The sequence below is a fragment of the Triticum urartu genome, chromosome 2A, assembly GCF_056163025.1.
Source record: "Triticum urartu cultivar PI428250 chromosome 2A, HENAU_Tu73, whole genome shotgun sequence".
Taxonomy (NCBI): domain Eukaryota; kingdom Viridiplantae; phylum Streptophyta; class Magnoliopsida; order Poales; family Poaceae; genus Triticum; species Triticum urartu.
In genome coordinates, this window is record NC_141874.1 from 174,976,981 (window position 1) to 174,994,925 (window position 17,945).

Consider the following 17,945-nt stretch of genomic DNA (forward strand, 5'->3'; position numbering starts at 1 on the left):
GGGAAGCTTCGAGGTGGCCACGAGGCAGGGAGGTGCACCCTACCCCCTGGGCGCCCCCACCCTCGTGGGCCCCTCGTGGCTCCCCTGACCGACTTCTTTCGCCTATATATATCCATATACCCTTGAAACATCGAGGAACAGAATAGATCGGGAGTTCCGCCGCTAGAAGCCTCTGTAGCCACCGAAAACCATTCTAGACCCATTCTGGCACCCTGCCGGAGGGGGGAATCCCTCTCCGGTGGCCATCTTCATCATCTCGACGCTCTCCATGACGAGGAGGGGGTAGTTCTCCCTCAGGGCTGAGGGTATGTACTAGTAGCTATGTGTTTGATCTCTCTCTCTTGTGTTCTTGAGGTGATACGATCTTGATGTATCGCGAGCTTTGCTATTATAGTTGGATCTTATGATGTTTCTCCCCCTCTACTCTCTTATAATGGATTGAGTTTTCCCTTTGAAGTTATCTTATCGGATTGACTCTTTAAGGATTTGAGAACACTTGATGTATGTCTTGCATGTGCTTATCTGTGGTGACAATGGGATATCACGTGATCCACTTGATGTATGTTTTGGTGATCAACTTGCGAGTTCCGTGACCTCGTGAACTTATGCATAGGGGTTGGCACACGTTTTCGTCTTGACACTCCGGTAGAAACTTTGGGGCACTCTTTGAAGTTCTTTGTGTTGGTTGAATAGATTAATCTGAGATTGTGTGATGCATATCGTATAATCATACCCACAGATAATTGAGCTGACATTGGAGTATCTAGGTGACATTAGGGTTTTGGTTGATTTGTGTCTTAAGGTGTGATTCTAGTACGAACTCTATGATAGATTGAACGGAAAGAATAGCTTTGTGTTATTTTACTACAGACTCTTGAATAGATCGATCAGAAAGGATAACTTTGAGGTGGTTTCGTACCCTACCATAATCTCTTCGTTTGTTCTCCACTATTAGTGACTTTGGAGTGACTCTTTGTTGCATGTTGAGGGATAGTTAGATGATCCAATTATGTTATTATTGTTGAGAGAACTTGCACTACTGAAAGTATGAACCCTAGGCCTTATTTCCTAGCATTGCAATACCGTTTGTGCTCACTTTTATTATTAGTTACCTTGCTGTTTTTATATTTTCAGATTACAAAAACCTTTATGTACTATCCATATTGCACTTGTATCACCATCTCTTCGCCGAACTAGTGCACCTATACAATTTACCGTTGTATTGGTTGTGTTGGGGACACAAGAGACTCTTTATTATTTGGTTGCAGGGTTGTTTGAGAGAGACCATTTTCATCCTACGCCTCCCATGGATTGATAAACTTTAGGTCATCCACTTGAAGGAAATTTGCTGTTGTCCTACAAACCTCTGCACTTGGAGGCCCAACAACGTCTACAAGAAGAAGGTTGTGTAGTAGACATCAAGTCTGTTGACATGATCCGCAATCTTAGGACTGTCCATCTTATTACTAGAGGTTTGCCTAGAAATTTGATAGCATGCCTGCCTACTCTTGATTGTGCTTACACCATATGAAGATTTCTTGAGGAACGCTTCCCAGACTATTCCTTGGAAAATCTAGATGTGATTCTTCAAAAGTCATTGCTTCAAATAAGATGAATCCTAAAGATCCTATGTTTGGTGATTGCATATTTGAGCTTCATGGCCTTATGCATGCCAAAGGAGATGTTGGAATCATTAGTATTATCATATCAGAAGTCATTATAATTCATAAAGATGAACATTGTCATGATCATAAATCTAATGAATCACTCTCTCTAGGTGATGATCAATCACAAGATGATGTTGAACATGGATACTATGATGAGGATGATGATAGTGACTTTGATCTCAATGACTCTATGAGACACTTTGGTCTTATGGCTAATCTTCGTGCCTACATAGTTGGACGAAAGTAATGGGTTCTTGATAGTGGATGTACCGATCACATGACCAGAGACAAGGATATGTTTCGTGAGCTTGCTGAAAACAACGGCCCTCGAAAATATGTGACTTTTGGTGATAACTCAAAGGGTAAGGTGGTTGGCCTTGGCAAGGTGGCCATCTCACATGACAGATCCATCCAAAATGTTATGCTCGTTGAATCTCTTGGCTATAATTTACTTTCCGTATCTAGACTAGCTGACTTTGGATTCAATGTCCTATTTACTGAAGTAGATTGCCAAATGTTTCGAAGAGATAATCATAAAATGGTCCTTAGTGGTATATGTATAGGTGACCTATACATTGTTCATTTCACTAAAAAGGCTCAACCTAGAACTTTCTTAATTGCTAAATCTTCAAAAGGTTGGATGTGGCATAGAAGGTTAGGTCATGTGGGCATGCGAAATCTTGATAAGCTTATTAAAGGTGATCATATCCTTGGAGTGAAATATGTTATATTTGACAAGGATAGATTGTGCAGTGCTTGTCAAGCAGGAAAACAGGTTGGAGGAAGCCACCCCATGAATAACATCATGACCACGAGAAGACCGCTCGAGTTGCTTCATATGGATCCCTTTGGTCCAAACGCCTATAAAAGTCTTGGTGGAAATTCGTTTGGTTTAGTCATAGTCGATGATTTCTCAAGATTTACGTGGGTGTTCTTTCTTGATGATAAATCCCAGGTACAAAAGATCTTTAGGAACTTCGCTAGGAAGGTCCAAAATCAATTTGAAGTGAAGATCAAGAAGGTTTGGAGCGACAATGGAACAGAGTTCAAGAACGCAAATGTGGACACCTTTCTTGACGAAGAAGGGATTTCACATGAGGTCTTGGCTATGTACACGCCTCAACAAAATTGAGTTGTTGAGAGGAAGAACCGGACTCTTATTGAGATGGCGAGAACGATGCTTGATGAGTACAAGATGCCAAAACACTTTTGGGCGAAAGCGGGTGAGACAGCTTGTCATGCAACAAATCGTCTATATCTTCACAAGCTACTCGGCAAGACGGCATACAAGGTTCTCACCGGTAACAAACCCCAAGTTGGACTTTCGAGTATTCGGCTCAAAGTGCTATATTCTTGATAAGCATCGTCGCTCAAAATATTCTCCTAAACTCATGAAGGTTTCCTACTCGGTTATGGCTCAAACTCTCACACTTACCGTTTCTACAACAATTTCACCCGAAAGGTTGAAGAGACGGTAGATGTGAAGTTTGATGAATCTAACGGCTAGCAAGTAGAGCAATCGCCAATTGATGTAGGAGACAAAGACCCTTCAGAAGCAATCCAAGACTTGTCTATTGGTAAGATCCGTCCAACAGAGGTGAAGGAGAGTACCTCGTCCGTCCAAGTGGAAGCTTCTACCTCACGACAAGGTGAACCACGAGTTGACTCGGAGGCATCCACAAATGGGACACGCCAAGATGAAGAAAACGAGGAAGTACACCAAGATGAACCTCATCAACCTCCCGTTCCACCTCCACAAGAGAACAACAACACCAACAACGAAGAAGGCCAAGAGGAAGAACAAGATGATGAAGAAGATGTTCCACCCCGACCCAAACAAAAGCTCACAAGAGTTAGAGCAAGAGTCTCAAGAGACCATCCCGTCGAACAAATCTTTGCCGATAACCAAACCGGGAGAATTACTCGCTCTAAAACTCGTTTGGCTAATTTCTATGAACATTATTCATTCATCTCTAGTATTGAACCTATGAAGGTTGAAGAAGCGCTTGATGATCTGGACTAGGTGAACGCTACGCATGAAGAGCTACACAACTTCGAAAGGAACCAAGTGTGGACATTGGTAGAAAAGCCGGTCAACAACCAAAATGTCATTGGTACCAAATAGGTGTTTCAGAATAAGCAAGATGAAGATGGACAAGTTGTATGCAACAAGGCCCGTCTCGTTGCTCAAGGCTACACTCAAGTCGAAGGTATGGACTATGGTTTGACATATGCTCCCGTTGCTAGACTTGAGTCCATACGCATCTTACTTGCTTATGCCAATCATCATGATATCACATTGTATCAAATGGACATTAAAAGTGCTTTTCTAAAATTTGAAATTGAGGAGGAAGTTTATGTTAAACAACCTCTCGGCTTTGTTAATCCTAAGAAACCCGACCATGTTTACAAACTTCACAACGCTCTTTATGGTCTTAAACAAGTTCCTACAGCGTGGTATAAATGCTTGACCAAGTTCCTTATTGAAAAAGGCTTTGAGATTGGAAAATTTGATTCAACACTCTTTACTAAAAGAGTTAATGGTGAATTATTTATGTGCCAAATTTATGTTGATGATATCATATTTGGCTCGACTAACCCTCATTTTAGTGAAAAGTTTGGAAGACTAATGTCAGAGAAGTTTGAGATGTCAATGATGAGTGAACTCAAGTTATTTCTTGGTTTGCAAATCAAGCAAACTAAGGAGGGTACCTTTGTTTCTCAAACAAAGTATACCAAGGACTTATTCAAGAAGTTCAACATGCAAGAATGCAAAGGTATGAATACACCCATGCCTACTAGTGGACATCTTGACTTGACTAAGGATGGCGAACCGGTTGACCAAAAGGTTCACCGCTCTATGATTGGTTCATTGTTATATCTATGTACCTCCCGTCCCGATATTATCCTAAGTGTGTGCATGTGTGCACGATATCAAGCGGCCCCTAAATAATGTCATCTTAAGGCCGTGAAAAGGACAGTGAGATACTTAATTCATACACCAAAGTTTAGCATTTGGTATCCTAAGGGGTCTTCTTTTGATCTTGTTGGCTACTCCGATTCGGACTATGCCGGTGACAAGGTTGATGGAAAGTCCACTTCGGGTACTTGTCAATTTCTTGGTAGATCTCTTGTGTCTTGGTCCTCCAAGAAACAAAACTTGGTATCCTTATCCAGTGCCAAAGCGGAATACATTGTCGCCGGTTCATGTTGTGCTCAATTACTTTGGATGACCCAAACTCTTAAAGATTATGGGATATATGTGAAACATGTTCCATTGCTTTGTGATAATGAAAGTGCTATTAAGATTGCTCACAATCTCATGCAACATTCTCGAACTAAGCATATTGAAGTTCGTCATCATTTCATTCGAGATCATGTTGCTAAAGGAAACATCGATCTTAAGCATGTTTGTACCGATAAGCAATTGGCAGATATATTCACCAAACCGATTGATGAGAAAGTATTTTGCCATTTGAGAGTGAGTTGAACATTATTGATGCCTCAAACTTGGATTAGAAACTCCATTTGGATGCATGCAAGGCATGAGCCTTTGACTAATCCTTGATATTTCTCTTATGATGATGATCATATGTCTTGGATCTATATTTGTACCCTTGCATGTCATCTAACCCTTGTAGGTACTTGGATGAATCCAAATCTATGAGATTGCAAATCACTCACATCTTGAACAATCTCTACATCACCAAGTCTCTACAATATGGTGGTTGAAGACAAGGAAGCATGAAACCTTTCAACATATCCTTTGACAATTTCATTATATCAAATTTTATTTGGTATCAAATTTCATGATTGTCACTTCGGATACACAAGTGCTCTTCCTTGAAAGACTAACCCATGTAGGTAGACAAACTCAAATTACAAGTGGTGCTGCCAACCATTGATGAGCTACATCAACCTTGACCATCCCACACAAGTTCAACTACATGATCAAGATCAACACCACCACCCAAGGGATGTTATTCCATTTTAGAGAAGTTTTACCCCAAGACATGGGTCAAAGCAGCTCAACAAGATATGAATACATCAAAATACTTAAACGAAAAATGGCAACCCCATTTTGAGCTTAAATGATGATATGACCTACGATCAAGTGTTCTCACTTGACTCCTCAGTCAATATACTCTAACATAGATGACTCTATCGCCGACCAATTCTAGATGAAGTTCTCTAGTGTTTTTCTATGTTCTTGCATTTATCTATTGCATGCTTGTTCCCCTTTCAAAAAAACTTCATCTAGATTTCTTTTCTTCTCTTTGTTATGTTATGCATTCCCTGCATCTAATTCATTACAAATCTTTCAGTTAATTCCCTGCAAATCTTTGTGAGATCTTATTTATCTAGTGAGCTGAGATGACAAAAATTTTCTTCGGTATTGAACTCGGTCTCACGGATTTACACATCTCGGCTAGACCGAACTACAATGCTACATTGTAGATTGTTCATCGGTTCAACCGACAAGGACAAACCCGGTCTGACCGATATGCATCATCTATGACACTGCCAACTCGGTGTCACCGATGAGAATAACTCGGAGTAACCGATTTCACTACCGAGAAAACATTTTGCCATTGTCACTGTCATTTCTCCTTCCGACTCCACTCGATGATTCTTGTCCTCTACTAGCATATTAAATTACATGTTGCTTTGTAATGTGACTCAAGGACCAAACCTTCCTGACTCATGCTCCAGAAGATCCCTTCTTGGAAATTGATGCCAAAGGAGGAGAGAGAGAGAGAGCACATCAAAGCTTATCACATAAGGAAGAAAGCATGCCTTAAGCTTCTCTAGATGCTTATTATCCATAGAGGAGAGAAGTCACATGTCTTCAAGAAGGGAAAGACATGTTAGTATGTGTTATGATTGTTTTGCTCTGATTTTCTTTTACCCTATCTTCTCCCGTTATCCAACATCAGATTCAGGGGGAGAAAGACAGTTAGAGGAAGAAAATCTTTCGAATTCATTGAATATCTTTATCTCTTTGGGGACATGTCAATATCCAAATAGAGTACTAAGTACTCACTCACTACATGTCATCCCAGTCTTGGTACTCTTGTGGTTTCCTGTTCTTGCTCTGTTTAGTAGATGTTCATGTCTTATCTAACCCTGTTTCTCAGGATCATCTCTTCCAAAGTCCGCTCAAGACCACAAAGTAAGTATATGAATCACACTCATGTGCATGGGGATCTCTTGCTGATGTACATATTGTTTGCAAGAAGAACTCATGAACATGTAGGTATATTTTCTGCATTTCACATCATTTACTCTGATGCATATAGCCAAGATACATGTAACTCATTGCTTGCTCTGACATGTTTACGCATTCACATACTCTTATATTCTATATTTACATGATTGCATACATGTAGGGGGGCATATGCATGTTACATGTCTTTCCAAAGCTTTACTTGTTATCCTTCATATCTTTATCTGAAGTTTTGATGTATGTTGTCATCAATTACCAAAAATGTGGAGATTGAAAGCACAAGTGCTCCCTGGGTGATTTTGGTAATTAATGTCAACATATCTCTTGTTGGACTAATATTTGTATCTAGTATATTTCAGAGAGTTCAACAAAGGCGTGGCATGGACAAGAGGATATGGAAACCCTTCAAGATGCTAATGACACATATTGGCAAAAGCTCAAGACTCTACATTTTCATATTAGTGATCCAAGATCACATTGAGTCCATAGGAAAAGCCAATGTCTACTTGCTCGAAGTGCTTAGTGATATGCTCCAAAGCCCTCAACCACTTTCTCAATTCCAAATATGTCCTAAACCTAAAGTCAAACTCGGCCCCACCGATTTGATCTATCCGGCGCCACTAAGTTCACTTGACATAGCCACTGCTAGAAACCCTAATCAGTTCGGTCTCACCGAGATGGGTTTGCAAACTCTCTGTCGTCGGTTGCAATTATTTCGGTCCCACCAAGATATGCAGTCGGTCCCATCGAGTTTGCTTGACAAAATCTCTGTTTGCTTTTTACCAAAATCGGTCTCACCGAATTTGTGTAATCGGTCAAACCGAGTTTAGGTTTTACCCTAACCCTAGCACATCGGTCCCACCGAGTTGGTCAATTCGGTTCCACTGAAAAGCCTCATGTTCACATTTTGAACCAGGTCGGTCTCACTGAGTTTCACTATTTGGTCCCACCAAGCTTTGTAAATTATGTGGAACGGTTAGATTTTGTGTGGAGGCTATAAATACCCCTCCACCCCCTTCTCCATTTGTGAGAGAGCCATCAAAACGTGCCTAAACTTTCACTACTCATTTTCTGAGAGAGAATCACCTACTCATGTGTTGAGACCAAGACATTCCAATCCAACGACAAGAATCTTGATCTCTAGCCTTCCCCAAGTTGCTTTCCACTCAAATCATATTTCCACCATATCCAAATCCGTGAAAGAGAGTTGAGTGTTGGGGAGACTATCATTTGAAGCACAAGAGTAAGAAGTTCATCATCAATACACCATCTATTACCTTTTAGAGAGTGGTGTCTCCTAGATTGGTCAGGTGTCACTTGGGAGCCTCCGTCAAGATTGTGGAGTTGAACCTAGGATTTTGTAAGGTCAAGGAGATCGCCTACTTTGTGAAGATCTACCCAAGTGAGGCAAGTCCTTCGTGGGCGATGACCATGATGGGATAGACAAGGTTGCTTCTTCATGGATCCTTCATGGGTGGAGCCCTTCGTGGACTCGCGCAAACATTACCCTTCGTGGGTTGAAATCTCCATCAACGTGGATGTACGATAGCACCACCTATCGGAACCACGCCAAAAATCTCTGTGTCTCCAATTGCGTTTGCACACTTCAATCCCATCCCTTTACTTTCTTGCAACTTGCATGCTTTATTTTCCATTGCTCATATATTCTTGCCATGCTTACTTGAAATGTATTGTGAATGTTTAAACTTGTGCTAAAACTCCACCTTAACTTGAAGAACTTAAAAATTGCTACATTTCTTTGTTGAGGGTCTAATCACCCCCCTCTAGAAACCTCTTCTCGATCCTTTCACCATTGCACGCTGCAGATGACGATATCGTATATCTTGCTTCGTCTTGCTCATCTTATGGATTGATTTATTCACTCATTGTTGGTTTACACATTATGTAGTCTACACGCGCTGCCATGGTGTATCACAGGACAGAAGGACGACCATTTATGTACATACACTGTTGGATGAAGCTGAAGGGGGAGTATGTGTGGGAGGGCTTGAACAGTTGATGAAAAACTTAATGGACATCCGGTTAATATAGTCGAATTTGAGACATTGTTGTACTAGACTTCATTTGTATGCTTCATATGGATGATTTGTACTATTCTCTATCCAAACTTTGTTGAATATAGGCTGGTTTGCACGAATTTCATTCGGTTAGTTCAAATATGGGTTGAAATATATGCGGGAAATGTTGGATGGCGGTCTCTCGTATCTATGTCTGCAGACTGGTCTTCCTTGTCCGTGAACGGGAGAAAATTTATGGATTGCCATTTGAGATGCCTTTGTACACCATCTATTTTTTTTCCGAAGCATGTGCGCTGTTTACGGATGAACGGCCACGGCAAAGGGCCTCCCACGCTTCCTTTTTGTGCATGGTATAAGTGTCACATTCATATCATAAAGAATAAAGTACAAGTTACATAAAGACCGATATGACAAAACTGAAAAAAATAGCAGAACATCTCTGAGCTTGACAACAGCGCACGTCACCTGCCTCCGACACCACCATAGTAGCCATCGAAGAAAAGAATGATGAATCACCTCTTCACCCGAGCGCGACACGGCTCCATCGCTGATATGCAGCTTTGCGGACCTGCAAGGTGGCTCATCAAAAGTGAAGCCCTTACCGTTGAACGAATCAGACCGGGGCAACACGCCGGACACATCATCAAAATCTAGATCTGGCACCCCACCACGACTAAGACGCCGAAGGAGGAAACCATACCTGCCATCCACGAACCACGAGCCCAACACATGTTCCGTCTTCATGATGTCGTCGATGCGGACCACAATCTGCATTCGCTCCTTGACTACCTCCAAAGCTCCGCGCCGATGCTGGAGCAAACACCGTCGCAACGGCGGAGCATGAGGACACAGGTCCACCACAAGGATGCCGCCGCCATGCCATCCTTGCTTGGATAGACTAGTTTCCAAATCCATCCCCAACCATAGGACCAATGGCCTCGCCAAGGAATGATTTGACGAATCTTTATTCGGCGCCGTCATCGTCGCCGCCGAAGAGCAAAAACGATGAACAACCTAAAAACTTAGACTACGAGGGAGTAAAAACAATCCACACGAGTGGATCCGGCGACCCCCCTCACCATCGACAACCAAGATCGCCAGAGAAGGGGAGCCGTCGGAGGATGTCGTTGGAAGATCGGCCTCTCCTGGTGGCGGCTAGGATTCCAGCCGCCAGAGACAAGAGGAAAACTCGTACGGAAGTTTACTTTCTTCCACGGGAAGAAAATATGACCCCTTGGCTAGGGTTTCTTGTGCCTCCCGCCGGTGCCGCCGCCGATCTACCTCGTCTTCTATGGTCTTACAGCCATGGAGGCATGGTGGATCCCGACCCTTGCCGGCGGGAGGGCTCCATTTTTTCATACTTTTTTTGAGTTTTGTTAGGGTTTGTGTCCTGCTCGGAGAGGTGAGGCGGCGGTGGCGGCTCTCTATAGATGGAATAAGATTCTTCCCGCCTTGTCCCCGTTTTCGATGGTGTTTCTAGCATCGTTGGAGGGCGTGTGGAGGTTTGTGTCCGGCGAATCTCACGGGATTCGGTCGGCGTTTGTCTTCGGTGGATTCATATGGATCTTGTCTTCGTTCGTCTATGCTTGTGTGTCTACAGATTGGATCCTTCTGATCTACGCTTCTCTTCATCGACGGCGGATGTTGTTCTGGTGAGCTGGTTCTATGGGGTCTTAGCACGACGACTTCCCGACTGTCTACTACAACAAGATTTGCCCGGCTTCAATGAGGGAGGGGCGAAGACGGCAGCACGCCTTCGGCTCGCTCCAGTGCAAGTAGTCGTCGCTAAGTTGTCGACGGACCTAAATGTATTTTTTATTTCTGGTGTTCTTTATACTATCTTGACAGATGATGAGTACTTTCTTCATTTCGATTTACTTGTCGCAGGTATGGATGTAACAAGATGTATTTTAGTTCTAGATACATCAATTTCTGTAACGAGTAATTTGGAACGGATGGAGTAGATCGGAAGCTATTAAAAAAAAGGAAAACTCGCACGAAAAAGCGCGTGTTTCGGCCTCCCACGCTTCCTCCATGCCCCATGTGCACGAGAACCGGCAAACGTCCCTTGCTCGTACATTTTTTCAACTATTACAGAGCATCAAGCATGCAGCGGCTGGATTGTTACATTCTGGTGGCTATGATGGAATAATAGAAATAAACTGAGGGAGGGAGAGCTGGTTGTGGCTGCCCCAGAAATTGTGTGGCGCGCACAAAGCCGGGTTATGGAGCATCTTCAGTACTTCTCTAATAAAGGAAAGCAACCAACTAGAACAAAATGGCAGCCGCCGGAGGAAGATGTTCTGAAAATCAACATAGATGAATCCTTTTTTCCAGGGGAATCCTACGGAGGATGGGGTGTCGTGGTCCGAGACGCTGCTGGAGATCTTATAGGCACGCATGCAGGGCGAGGGGAAAATATTTCAGATGCCTTTGGTGCGGAGGTCAACGCTATGGCAGCAGCGATCGACGTAGCAACAGGCCTTGGAGCCATTAGAGTCGTTTTTCAAACAGACTGTCAGTTGCTGGCGGAAGCGCTTGATCCTCGGAAGGTGGACTCATCTCCATACGCCATCGTCATTGAAGACCTCAAGCTACAGCTCAAACTGTGGTTCTCTAGTCAAAGAGTGCATCATTGTAGACGTGAGGCCAATTCAAAGGGTGCTTGGATACGTTTTAGTCCCATGACTAAAAGTAGTGGGACTAAAACTTGCTAGCCTCACCCATATTTGGATCCAAATACTAAATAGACTAAAATCAAGTTATTGAGCATTTATTATCCTTCGAACCCTCCAATTCAGAACTCACATGTGTTAAAGGAGAAGAATTAAATAAGGAGAGAGAGGGCTAATACATATTTTAGTAGGTTTCCTATGACTAAAAATTTTTAGCCTCAAGACTAGTCCTAGTCTCTTTTTAGTCAAGTCAGGGGTGCTTAAAACTTTAGCCTCTAAAAAAGACTATTTTTAGTCAGACTAAAAATAATCCCTTGTATCCAAGCACCCTCTCAGTAGCTCATGAGCTAGCTTCGATAGGCCATTTATGTTCTCTAAATTTCAATTTTAGCTGGACCACTGATGTACCGTTTCGAGTGGCTGTTTGTGTCTCTGCTGACAGGCTGAGGCACCGTTAATCTATAAAGCTTTGCTTTACACTTAAAAAAAAGCATGCAGCGGCTGGCCGGGCAGCACCCGCAGCGGTAGTTGCGACGCGCGAGCCATGAGCGGTGACCGGCCGGTGCGGCGCTGGCCGAGCGATGGCCGGGCCGGTGGTTGCAAAAACGCGCGAGAGAGATTACCATCGGGCACCCGTTAAAACCGCCTCACCGAACGCTAGCCGCCGGGGACATTTCTGGAATTCCGGGGCTGCGGGCCGGGCCAGAAAGGCTCTCGGAGCATGTCGGGTTATTTAACTAACCGGACAGTACCGCCACCCTCTGCCTACACTCCACTCTCCAGTCCACTGAGTGAGCACGAACAGAGCAAGGAAGTAGCCGGAGTTTCTCCTTTCTGCGGCTGGTGTGTCAACCTCGGTGGTAGCCATGGCCGCGCTGAGGAGAGGTTCGGCCGTGGCCTTGGCGGCGCTGGTGGCGGCGGCGATGTGGGCCGGGATGGCGTCGGCGGCCGTGTACGAGGTGGGCGACAAGCTCGGGTGGACCATCATGGGCAGTCCCGACTACGGCGCCTGGGCCGCCTCCAAGAAGTTCAGCCTCGGCGACACCCTTGGTACGCCTCCAGCCCCTCCCTCGCACCTCTCTACGTCACGCTCGCGCGCTCTGCTCCCCTCGTTCTAAGTTTCTAACATCGCTGTGAATTTTCTTCCAAATTCCTTGGCATAAGGAAAAGAAGAATCTCAGCCGGTGTAAAAAACAAACAAGAACTATGTTGGTGAAACCTGCTCCCCTCGTTCTAACATGGCTGCGATTTTTCTTCCAAATTCCTTGGTATAAGGAAAAGAAGAAGAATCTCAGCCGGTGTAAAAACAAACAAGAACTAGTATGTTGGTGAAACCGGAAGATTGAGCACGTGGCTTTTTGCTCTTCTTCGAGGACTAGGATCGTTCCCAAACCCTCGTGCCCGGAGCTCTGTCCATAAACGGCTCTCGGGCTCTGTGCTGCTCAGAACTTCTTAGATAGTATCTTCACCTGCGCTTAGGTTAAATTTATCATTCGGGGGTGCACGCGCATACGATAAGTTTGCAGAAGCTCACACGAGCGAGAGCCACATAGCATTTTGCACTGTCCAGTCAATCTACTAGACCCTGCCAGCCACCAGTCCACCACTCGTTTTAGAAGGTGGAAGCGGGCCCGACTCCCACTTCTGAACTGCAGTAGGATTATTTAACAGAGTTCGCCGGCGGAGAGAGACACGACGACACGGCCACTAGTCCGAGAAGTAGAGCACTCGGCAGTAAGTCGGCACCGCTCGCTCTCGCTCCTTGTGCGGCATAGAAGGCGTTGGACGCGCGACGTCAATCGTTATCCATCCCAAACCTCTTGGCTTTCGCCGCAACCTGTTGCCACGCGAGAGCACCCAGCGCACCGCCTGACGTATGCACACAACGCGACCTCGGGATAGGCGCATGGCGTGCAGCTGGCTTCACGGCCGGCGGTGCTATCCACTCTAGTTTGGCGGCCGTGCGCTCCCCGTGGTCGGTGTGATTCGGCGCGGCGCGAACGCCGCGCACGACGTGACTCCAGTCAAAGCTTTCATTATTTCACTGCTCGGTGGTACACGCTGCATGGGTTGGGCGTGTCGTGTGTACCGTGTAAGCCCGACTTTATCGAGTGCAAGCATGACTTGTGGTGTGAGCAGATATCGCAGTCCTACTACGGAGTAGGTGAGTACAAACTACTCCCTCCGTTCAAAAAAATAATATGTTTTGAATATGTTAATATGAACCATATACGGACTAAAATGAGTGAACAAGCACACTAAGGCCCTGTTTAGTAGTCCGCCAGCTCCGAGAAATACGAGGATCTACGGAGGGGGTGTTTCGCCGCTCCTTTATTTTCAGCTGAAGCTACACCCGCTCCGGGAGTGGAGTTTTGGAGTGGTGAGACTCCGAACAGGCCCTAAAACGTGCCTATATACATCCGACTGAGAAAGAAGTTGAACATACTGTGTTACACATTTGTGAACGGAGGGAGTACATGATAATTGAGAGAGTAAGAGATAACCAGACCACAGACGCATGCCACAGATCTAGCTGAGGCTGCTGTGGTGCACAGTGCATAACTCTGGCGGGAGAAGCTGTGTCGACAGGGCTAGCGAGCACTCGGTTCCTGCACTGCAAAGACTGAGATATTCCCCCACAGCGTGACTCGAACCTTTGCCCCCGTAGTGGTCCGCGCAGGCAGGGTCCCTGGCCTGGCTGTTTCGGCGCTTTTCGCAACGTGGCCGGGCCGGTGCGCAGTCGTGGTGGGGGACGCCGGACGCGTCTGGTACTGCAAGGCCGCAACTGCATCCGCCCGGCGGAGAGGACGGCACCCCGATGGGCCTCACCTCACTCACACACGCATAGGGCGTTGCACGACACAAGAGAAGACCAACTACCGCCCAGCCTGACCGAGCACCAACCTAACCTGACCCCGCAAGGATGGACCCATGGAAGCTCCAAAAAAAAGAAGGATGGCCCCATGGTTGTGGGGTCCCAAGTCGCCGTGGCTTTTCCGTCTGCCTTTTTCCTGAAGAACCCGGCCGTCGTACGTCCGGGCGCTCCGCCAGCTTTCCCGCCATGTCGGGCTCGTCCTCCTGCCCCGCCCTTCTGGTTTTCTCTGTTCGCCTAGACGGACGGACGGAGCAGTACCAGTAATCTGGTGTACTCTACATCGAGCACCGTGTGGTGGCGTGTCTTGGCATTGGCAGCTTGCCTGTGGCCGGCCGTACTAAATCCCAGGGAGGGAACTTTGGCCGGAACAAACTGCTGCTGCCCTTTGTTTGCCTGCTTGTTTTCAGCCAAGAAGCGTGACCGGCTACCTGATGTCTGCGTGCGCGCACTCGAGAGAGGGACTCTTTTCTTCTCCGAGCAAAAAAACAGAAGATAATTTCCGATTTCCGAAAGAACATACTCGTGCTACTACTAATAGGCACACACACATCATTGTCTTCTTTCGTGTCTGGAAAGTGAGGATCGGTTTTGCTAATGCTAAAGCGTGAAACAAGGCGTGCTTTAATGCTTGTTTTCAGCCCTAAAGGCTCCGTTTGCTTTGTTGCGTAAGATAGGTTTTCTTGCCTTCGTTTGCTATTTCCACAGGCCAACAGAAAGTCTAGTGCGCTGCCTTTCCAAGCCATTCGTTTTCCTTTTGCATTCAGTGACCAAAACCTCTTGAATTCATCATGTGCCATGGAGCAAAATAAATTATTATTACACTTGGTACACACAAAAACTGCACTACTGTTTGATCGCACATGTGCAATAATTCATTCAAAAAGCAGCCGTGTACCATGATTACCAACAATTTCACAACACTTTAAATTCTTGACGCTTTCACCTAGATGCAGCAAAAACTAGAAGCTTGACTAAGTTGCGCATTCGCTTTACCTTTGAAATGTCACACCAGGTACGATTTGCCAGAATCGAATCATGCAACTTACAATCTTGAAAGCTAATTAAAGCCCCTGCCTGAGTAAGCTCACGTGTGTGTTCCTGGTGTCACTGTCTCGTGGGGCAAGGCAACTGCTGATTCCCACTCGGTGGTTGCCTGTTACAAGGTCACCCTCCTGGATATAGATTCTAAAAAGTTTATCATTTTTTGTTTCTGCACACAATTAAATTACCATATTTAGGAGGGTGAAAATTCGTCTAGTCTAGTGCGATGTACCCACCAGGCAAACTTTTTGCCCAACATCAAGAATCAAAGATGGTGCACATCAACACACACTATCATCCTCTGATTGTTCCTTGTTCCACTCCTCATCACCCATTCACCAATGGGGCATGCAATTCCTCGGTGGACCATCATCCCCCTCGACTCCAAGCTGTTCTTGTTCCCCTCCCGATCTGCCTGAAACCCCTTTTGCAACTTGTCAAATTATGCTGGGAACCTGTTGCTGTTGCCAACTCACCTTGATGCATGCGCTCTCATTGCTGGCTGGTTGGTTGGTAGCTCTCGGTGGGCCGAAAGGAATGACACATGTATGCCATCTTTAGAGAGCACTCGTAGTGATCACAGAACCACAAAATTTGTATAGCTATGGCCCATCCAGGAAGAGGGTCTATGATTACCACTGTGTAATGTATGATAGGTTGCCGGCCAAACTATGGTGTTTGCAATCTGGATAAGTGGATTCCTGGTTGAGGTGTGATCATGAGCTGTAAAGTTTGCGAGCATGGTGATCATATTATTTGTTCCACTGGAGGAGATGCCGCTCGAGTTATACTTGCTGTGGGTTTTAGCATGTTTAACTTAGCCCTAGATCGAATATCTTTATGAGAGGTACGCGTGGCGCATCTGATCTGTGTTTGGTAAACCAAGATGCATATCTTTTAGAAAATTAGTCAGGGGGCTGTTGTAATGAGAGTGATTTGTAGCCTGCTCGAATGGATGCAGAATTGCACATAGGTGGGCGGTGGGGAGCTGATTGTTAGTGACTAGTGAGTGGGTTGGTAGGATACTTTCTGATATGAGAATGTTCTCATGTTGTTCCTCAACAACCAAAAAAACAGAAATTCTCCCATGAGAATGTTCATGCCCTAGGGCATTAATTTTATCAGATGCATGGCCTGAACAGTCTAATTAACAACATGCCGATTTCGATCGAGTAAATAGCCGGTGCGGATGATTGTCGTTTCCATTATCATGGTTATGTCAAATTAATTTGCTCCTGTGATGATTAACTTGTGCTTTGGCTGGAAAAATTGCCGCAGTGTTCACGTACAACAAGCAGTTCCACAACGTGATCGCGGTGAGCAAGGCGGACTACAAGAACTGCAACGTGACCAAGCCGACGGCCACCTGGGCCACGGGCAAGGACTCCGTCGTCCTCAACACCACCGGCCACCACTACTTCCTCTGCGGCTTCCCGGGCCACTGCGCCATCGGTCAGAAGGTGGACGTCCGCGTGCTCTCCTCCGCTGCCCCTTCCACCGCCCCCGCCATGGCGCCCGCCCCGGGAGCCGCGGGCGGCGGCTCGGCCGGCCGCGCCGGCGCCGCGCCCTCGCCGCACCCCAACGCCGCGCCGGCCGTCAGCAGCTCGTTCGCCGTGACGGTCGCCGCGTCCGTGCTGTCCGTGGCCGCTGCCGGATTGAACCTGCTGTAGTCCGGAGGTTTGCCGGCCGAGGATGGATGGATGGCGCCCTGTGAGTTGTGAGCTTCCGTTTGTCGCCGTATGAGTGCGAGCAGTCGTGGAGACATCTCTGGTCATCTGGATCCTGTGTTGTTTATTACGTACTACTGTTTTGCTCTCTTTTTTGTGTGCCATACTCTTCTCAGTGGATCTTGGTCTGGTTTGGGGATTTGTGCTTAGTTTAATCAATCAAGTGAGCACTCTCTTATGGTTTTTACTGACATGCCTTGGGGAGTAACAATTGGGGGCATTTCTCAAGATGTAAAATAATGAGTTAATTACACTTTTGATACATAAACTTGGACTCGATGTACAAATTCATACATAAACTTGAAAATGACACAAATCGACCATATAACTTGCATTCCGAGTACGTTTCAATACATTTTCTCGTTAACTCTCCGTTAAACACAACACGCGAGCTGCATGTTGCTGAATATTAGTTGGGCTATAGACCCATTTAACAATTTCAGAAAATTCCTAAGGGCCCGTACTGTCAATTGAGTGGTGGAAAGTTTAGTCCCCACATAGCTAGTTGAGAGAGGTGTACATCAACTTATAAGGTGAGCTATTCTCCCACTAGTATGAGTTGGTGTGAAGAAAGGAGAGGTGTTCCACACGCGCGCTCCTCCACTACACCACCTATTCTTATATGTTTATGTTAGAGATAGATATTATTTATATGTTTATGTGCTGGCGTTTGAACAAGTTTTGTTTTCTTCTC

The 17,945-nt window shown here is 45.5% G+C and overlaps 1 protein-coding gene across 1 annotated transcript; it reads left to right on the forward strand.

Annotated features, from left to right (window-relative positions):
• The first annotated feature begins 12,357 nt into the window (after window positions 1-12,357).
• On the forward strand, window positions 12,358-17,438 carry LOC125536557 (mavicyanin). Its single transcript, XM_048699794.2, has 2 exons — window positions 12,358-12,658; window positions 16,803-17,438. The coding sequence occupies exons 1-2, from the start codon at window positions 12,475-12,477 to the stop codon at window positions 17,192-17,194; spliced, it is 576 nt and encodes a 191-aa protein (XP_048555751.1). The 5' UTR covers window positions 12,358-12,474; the 3' UTR covers window positions 17,195-17,438.
• The last annotated feature ends 507 nt before the right edge of the window (window positions 17,439-17,945 follow it).

Excerpts from the sequence above, each read along its gene's own strand:
- LOC125536557 (XM_048699794.2), top strand. The coding sequence starts at position 12,475 with ATGGCCGCGCTGAGGAGAGGTTCGGCCGTGGCCTTGGCGGCGCTGGTG. Across the intron at positions 12,659-16,802 it reads CAGCCTCGGCGACACCCTTG|TGTTCACGTACAACAAGCAG; the intron begins GTACGCCTCCAG and ends AAATTGCCGCAG.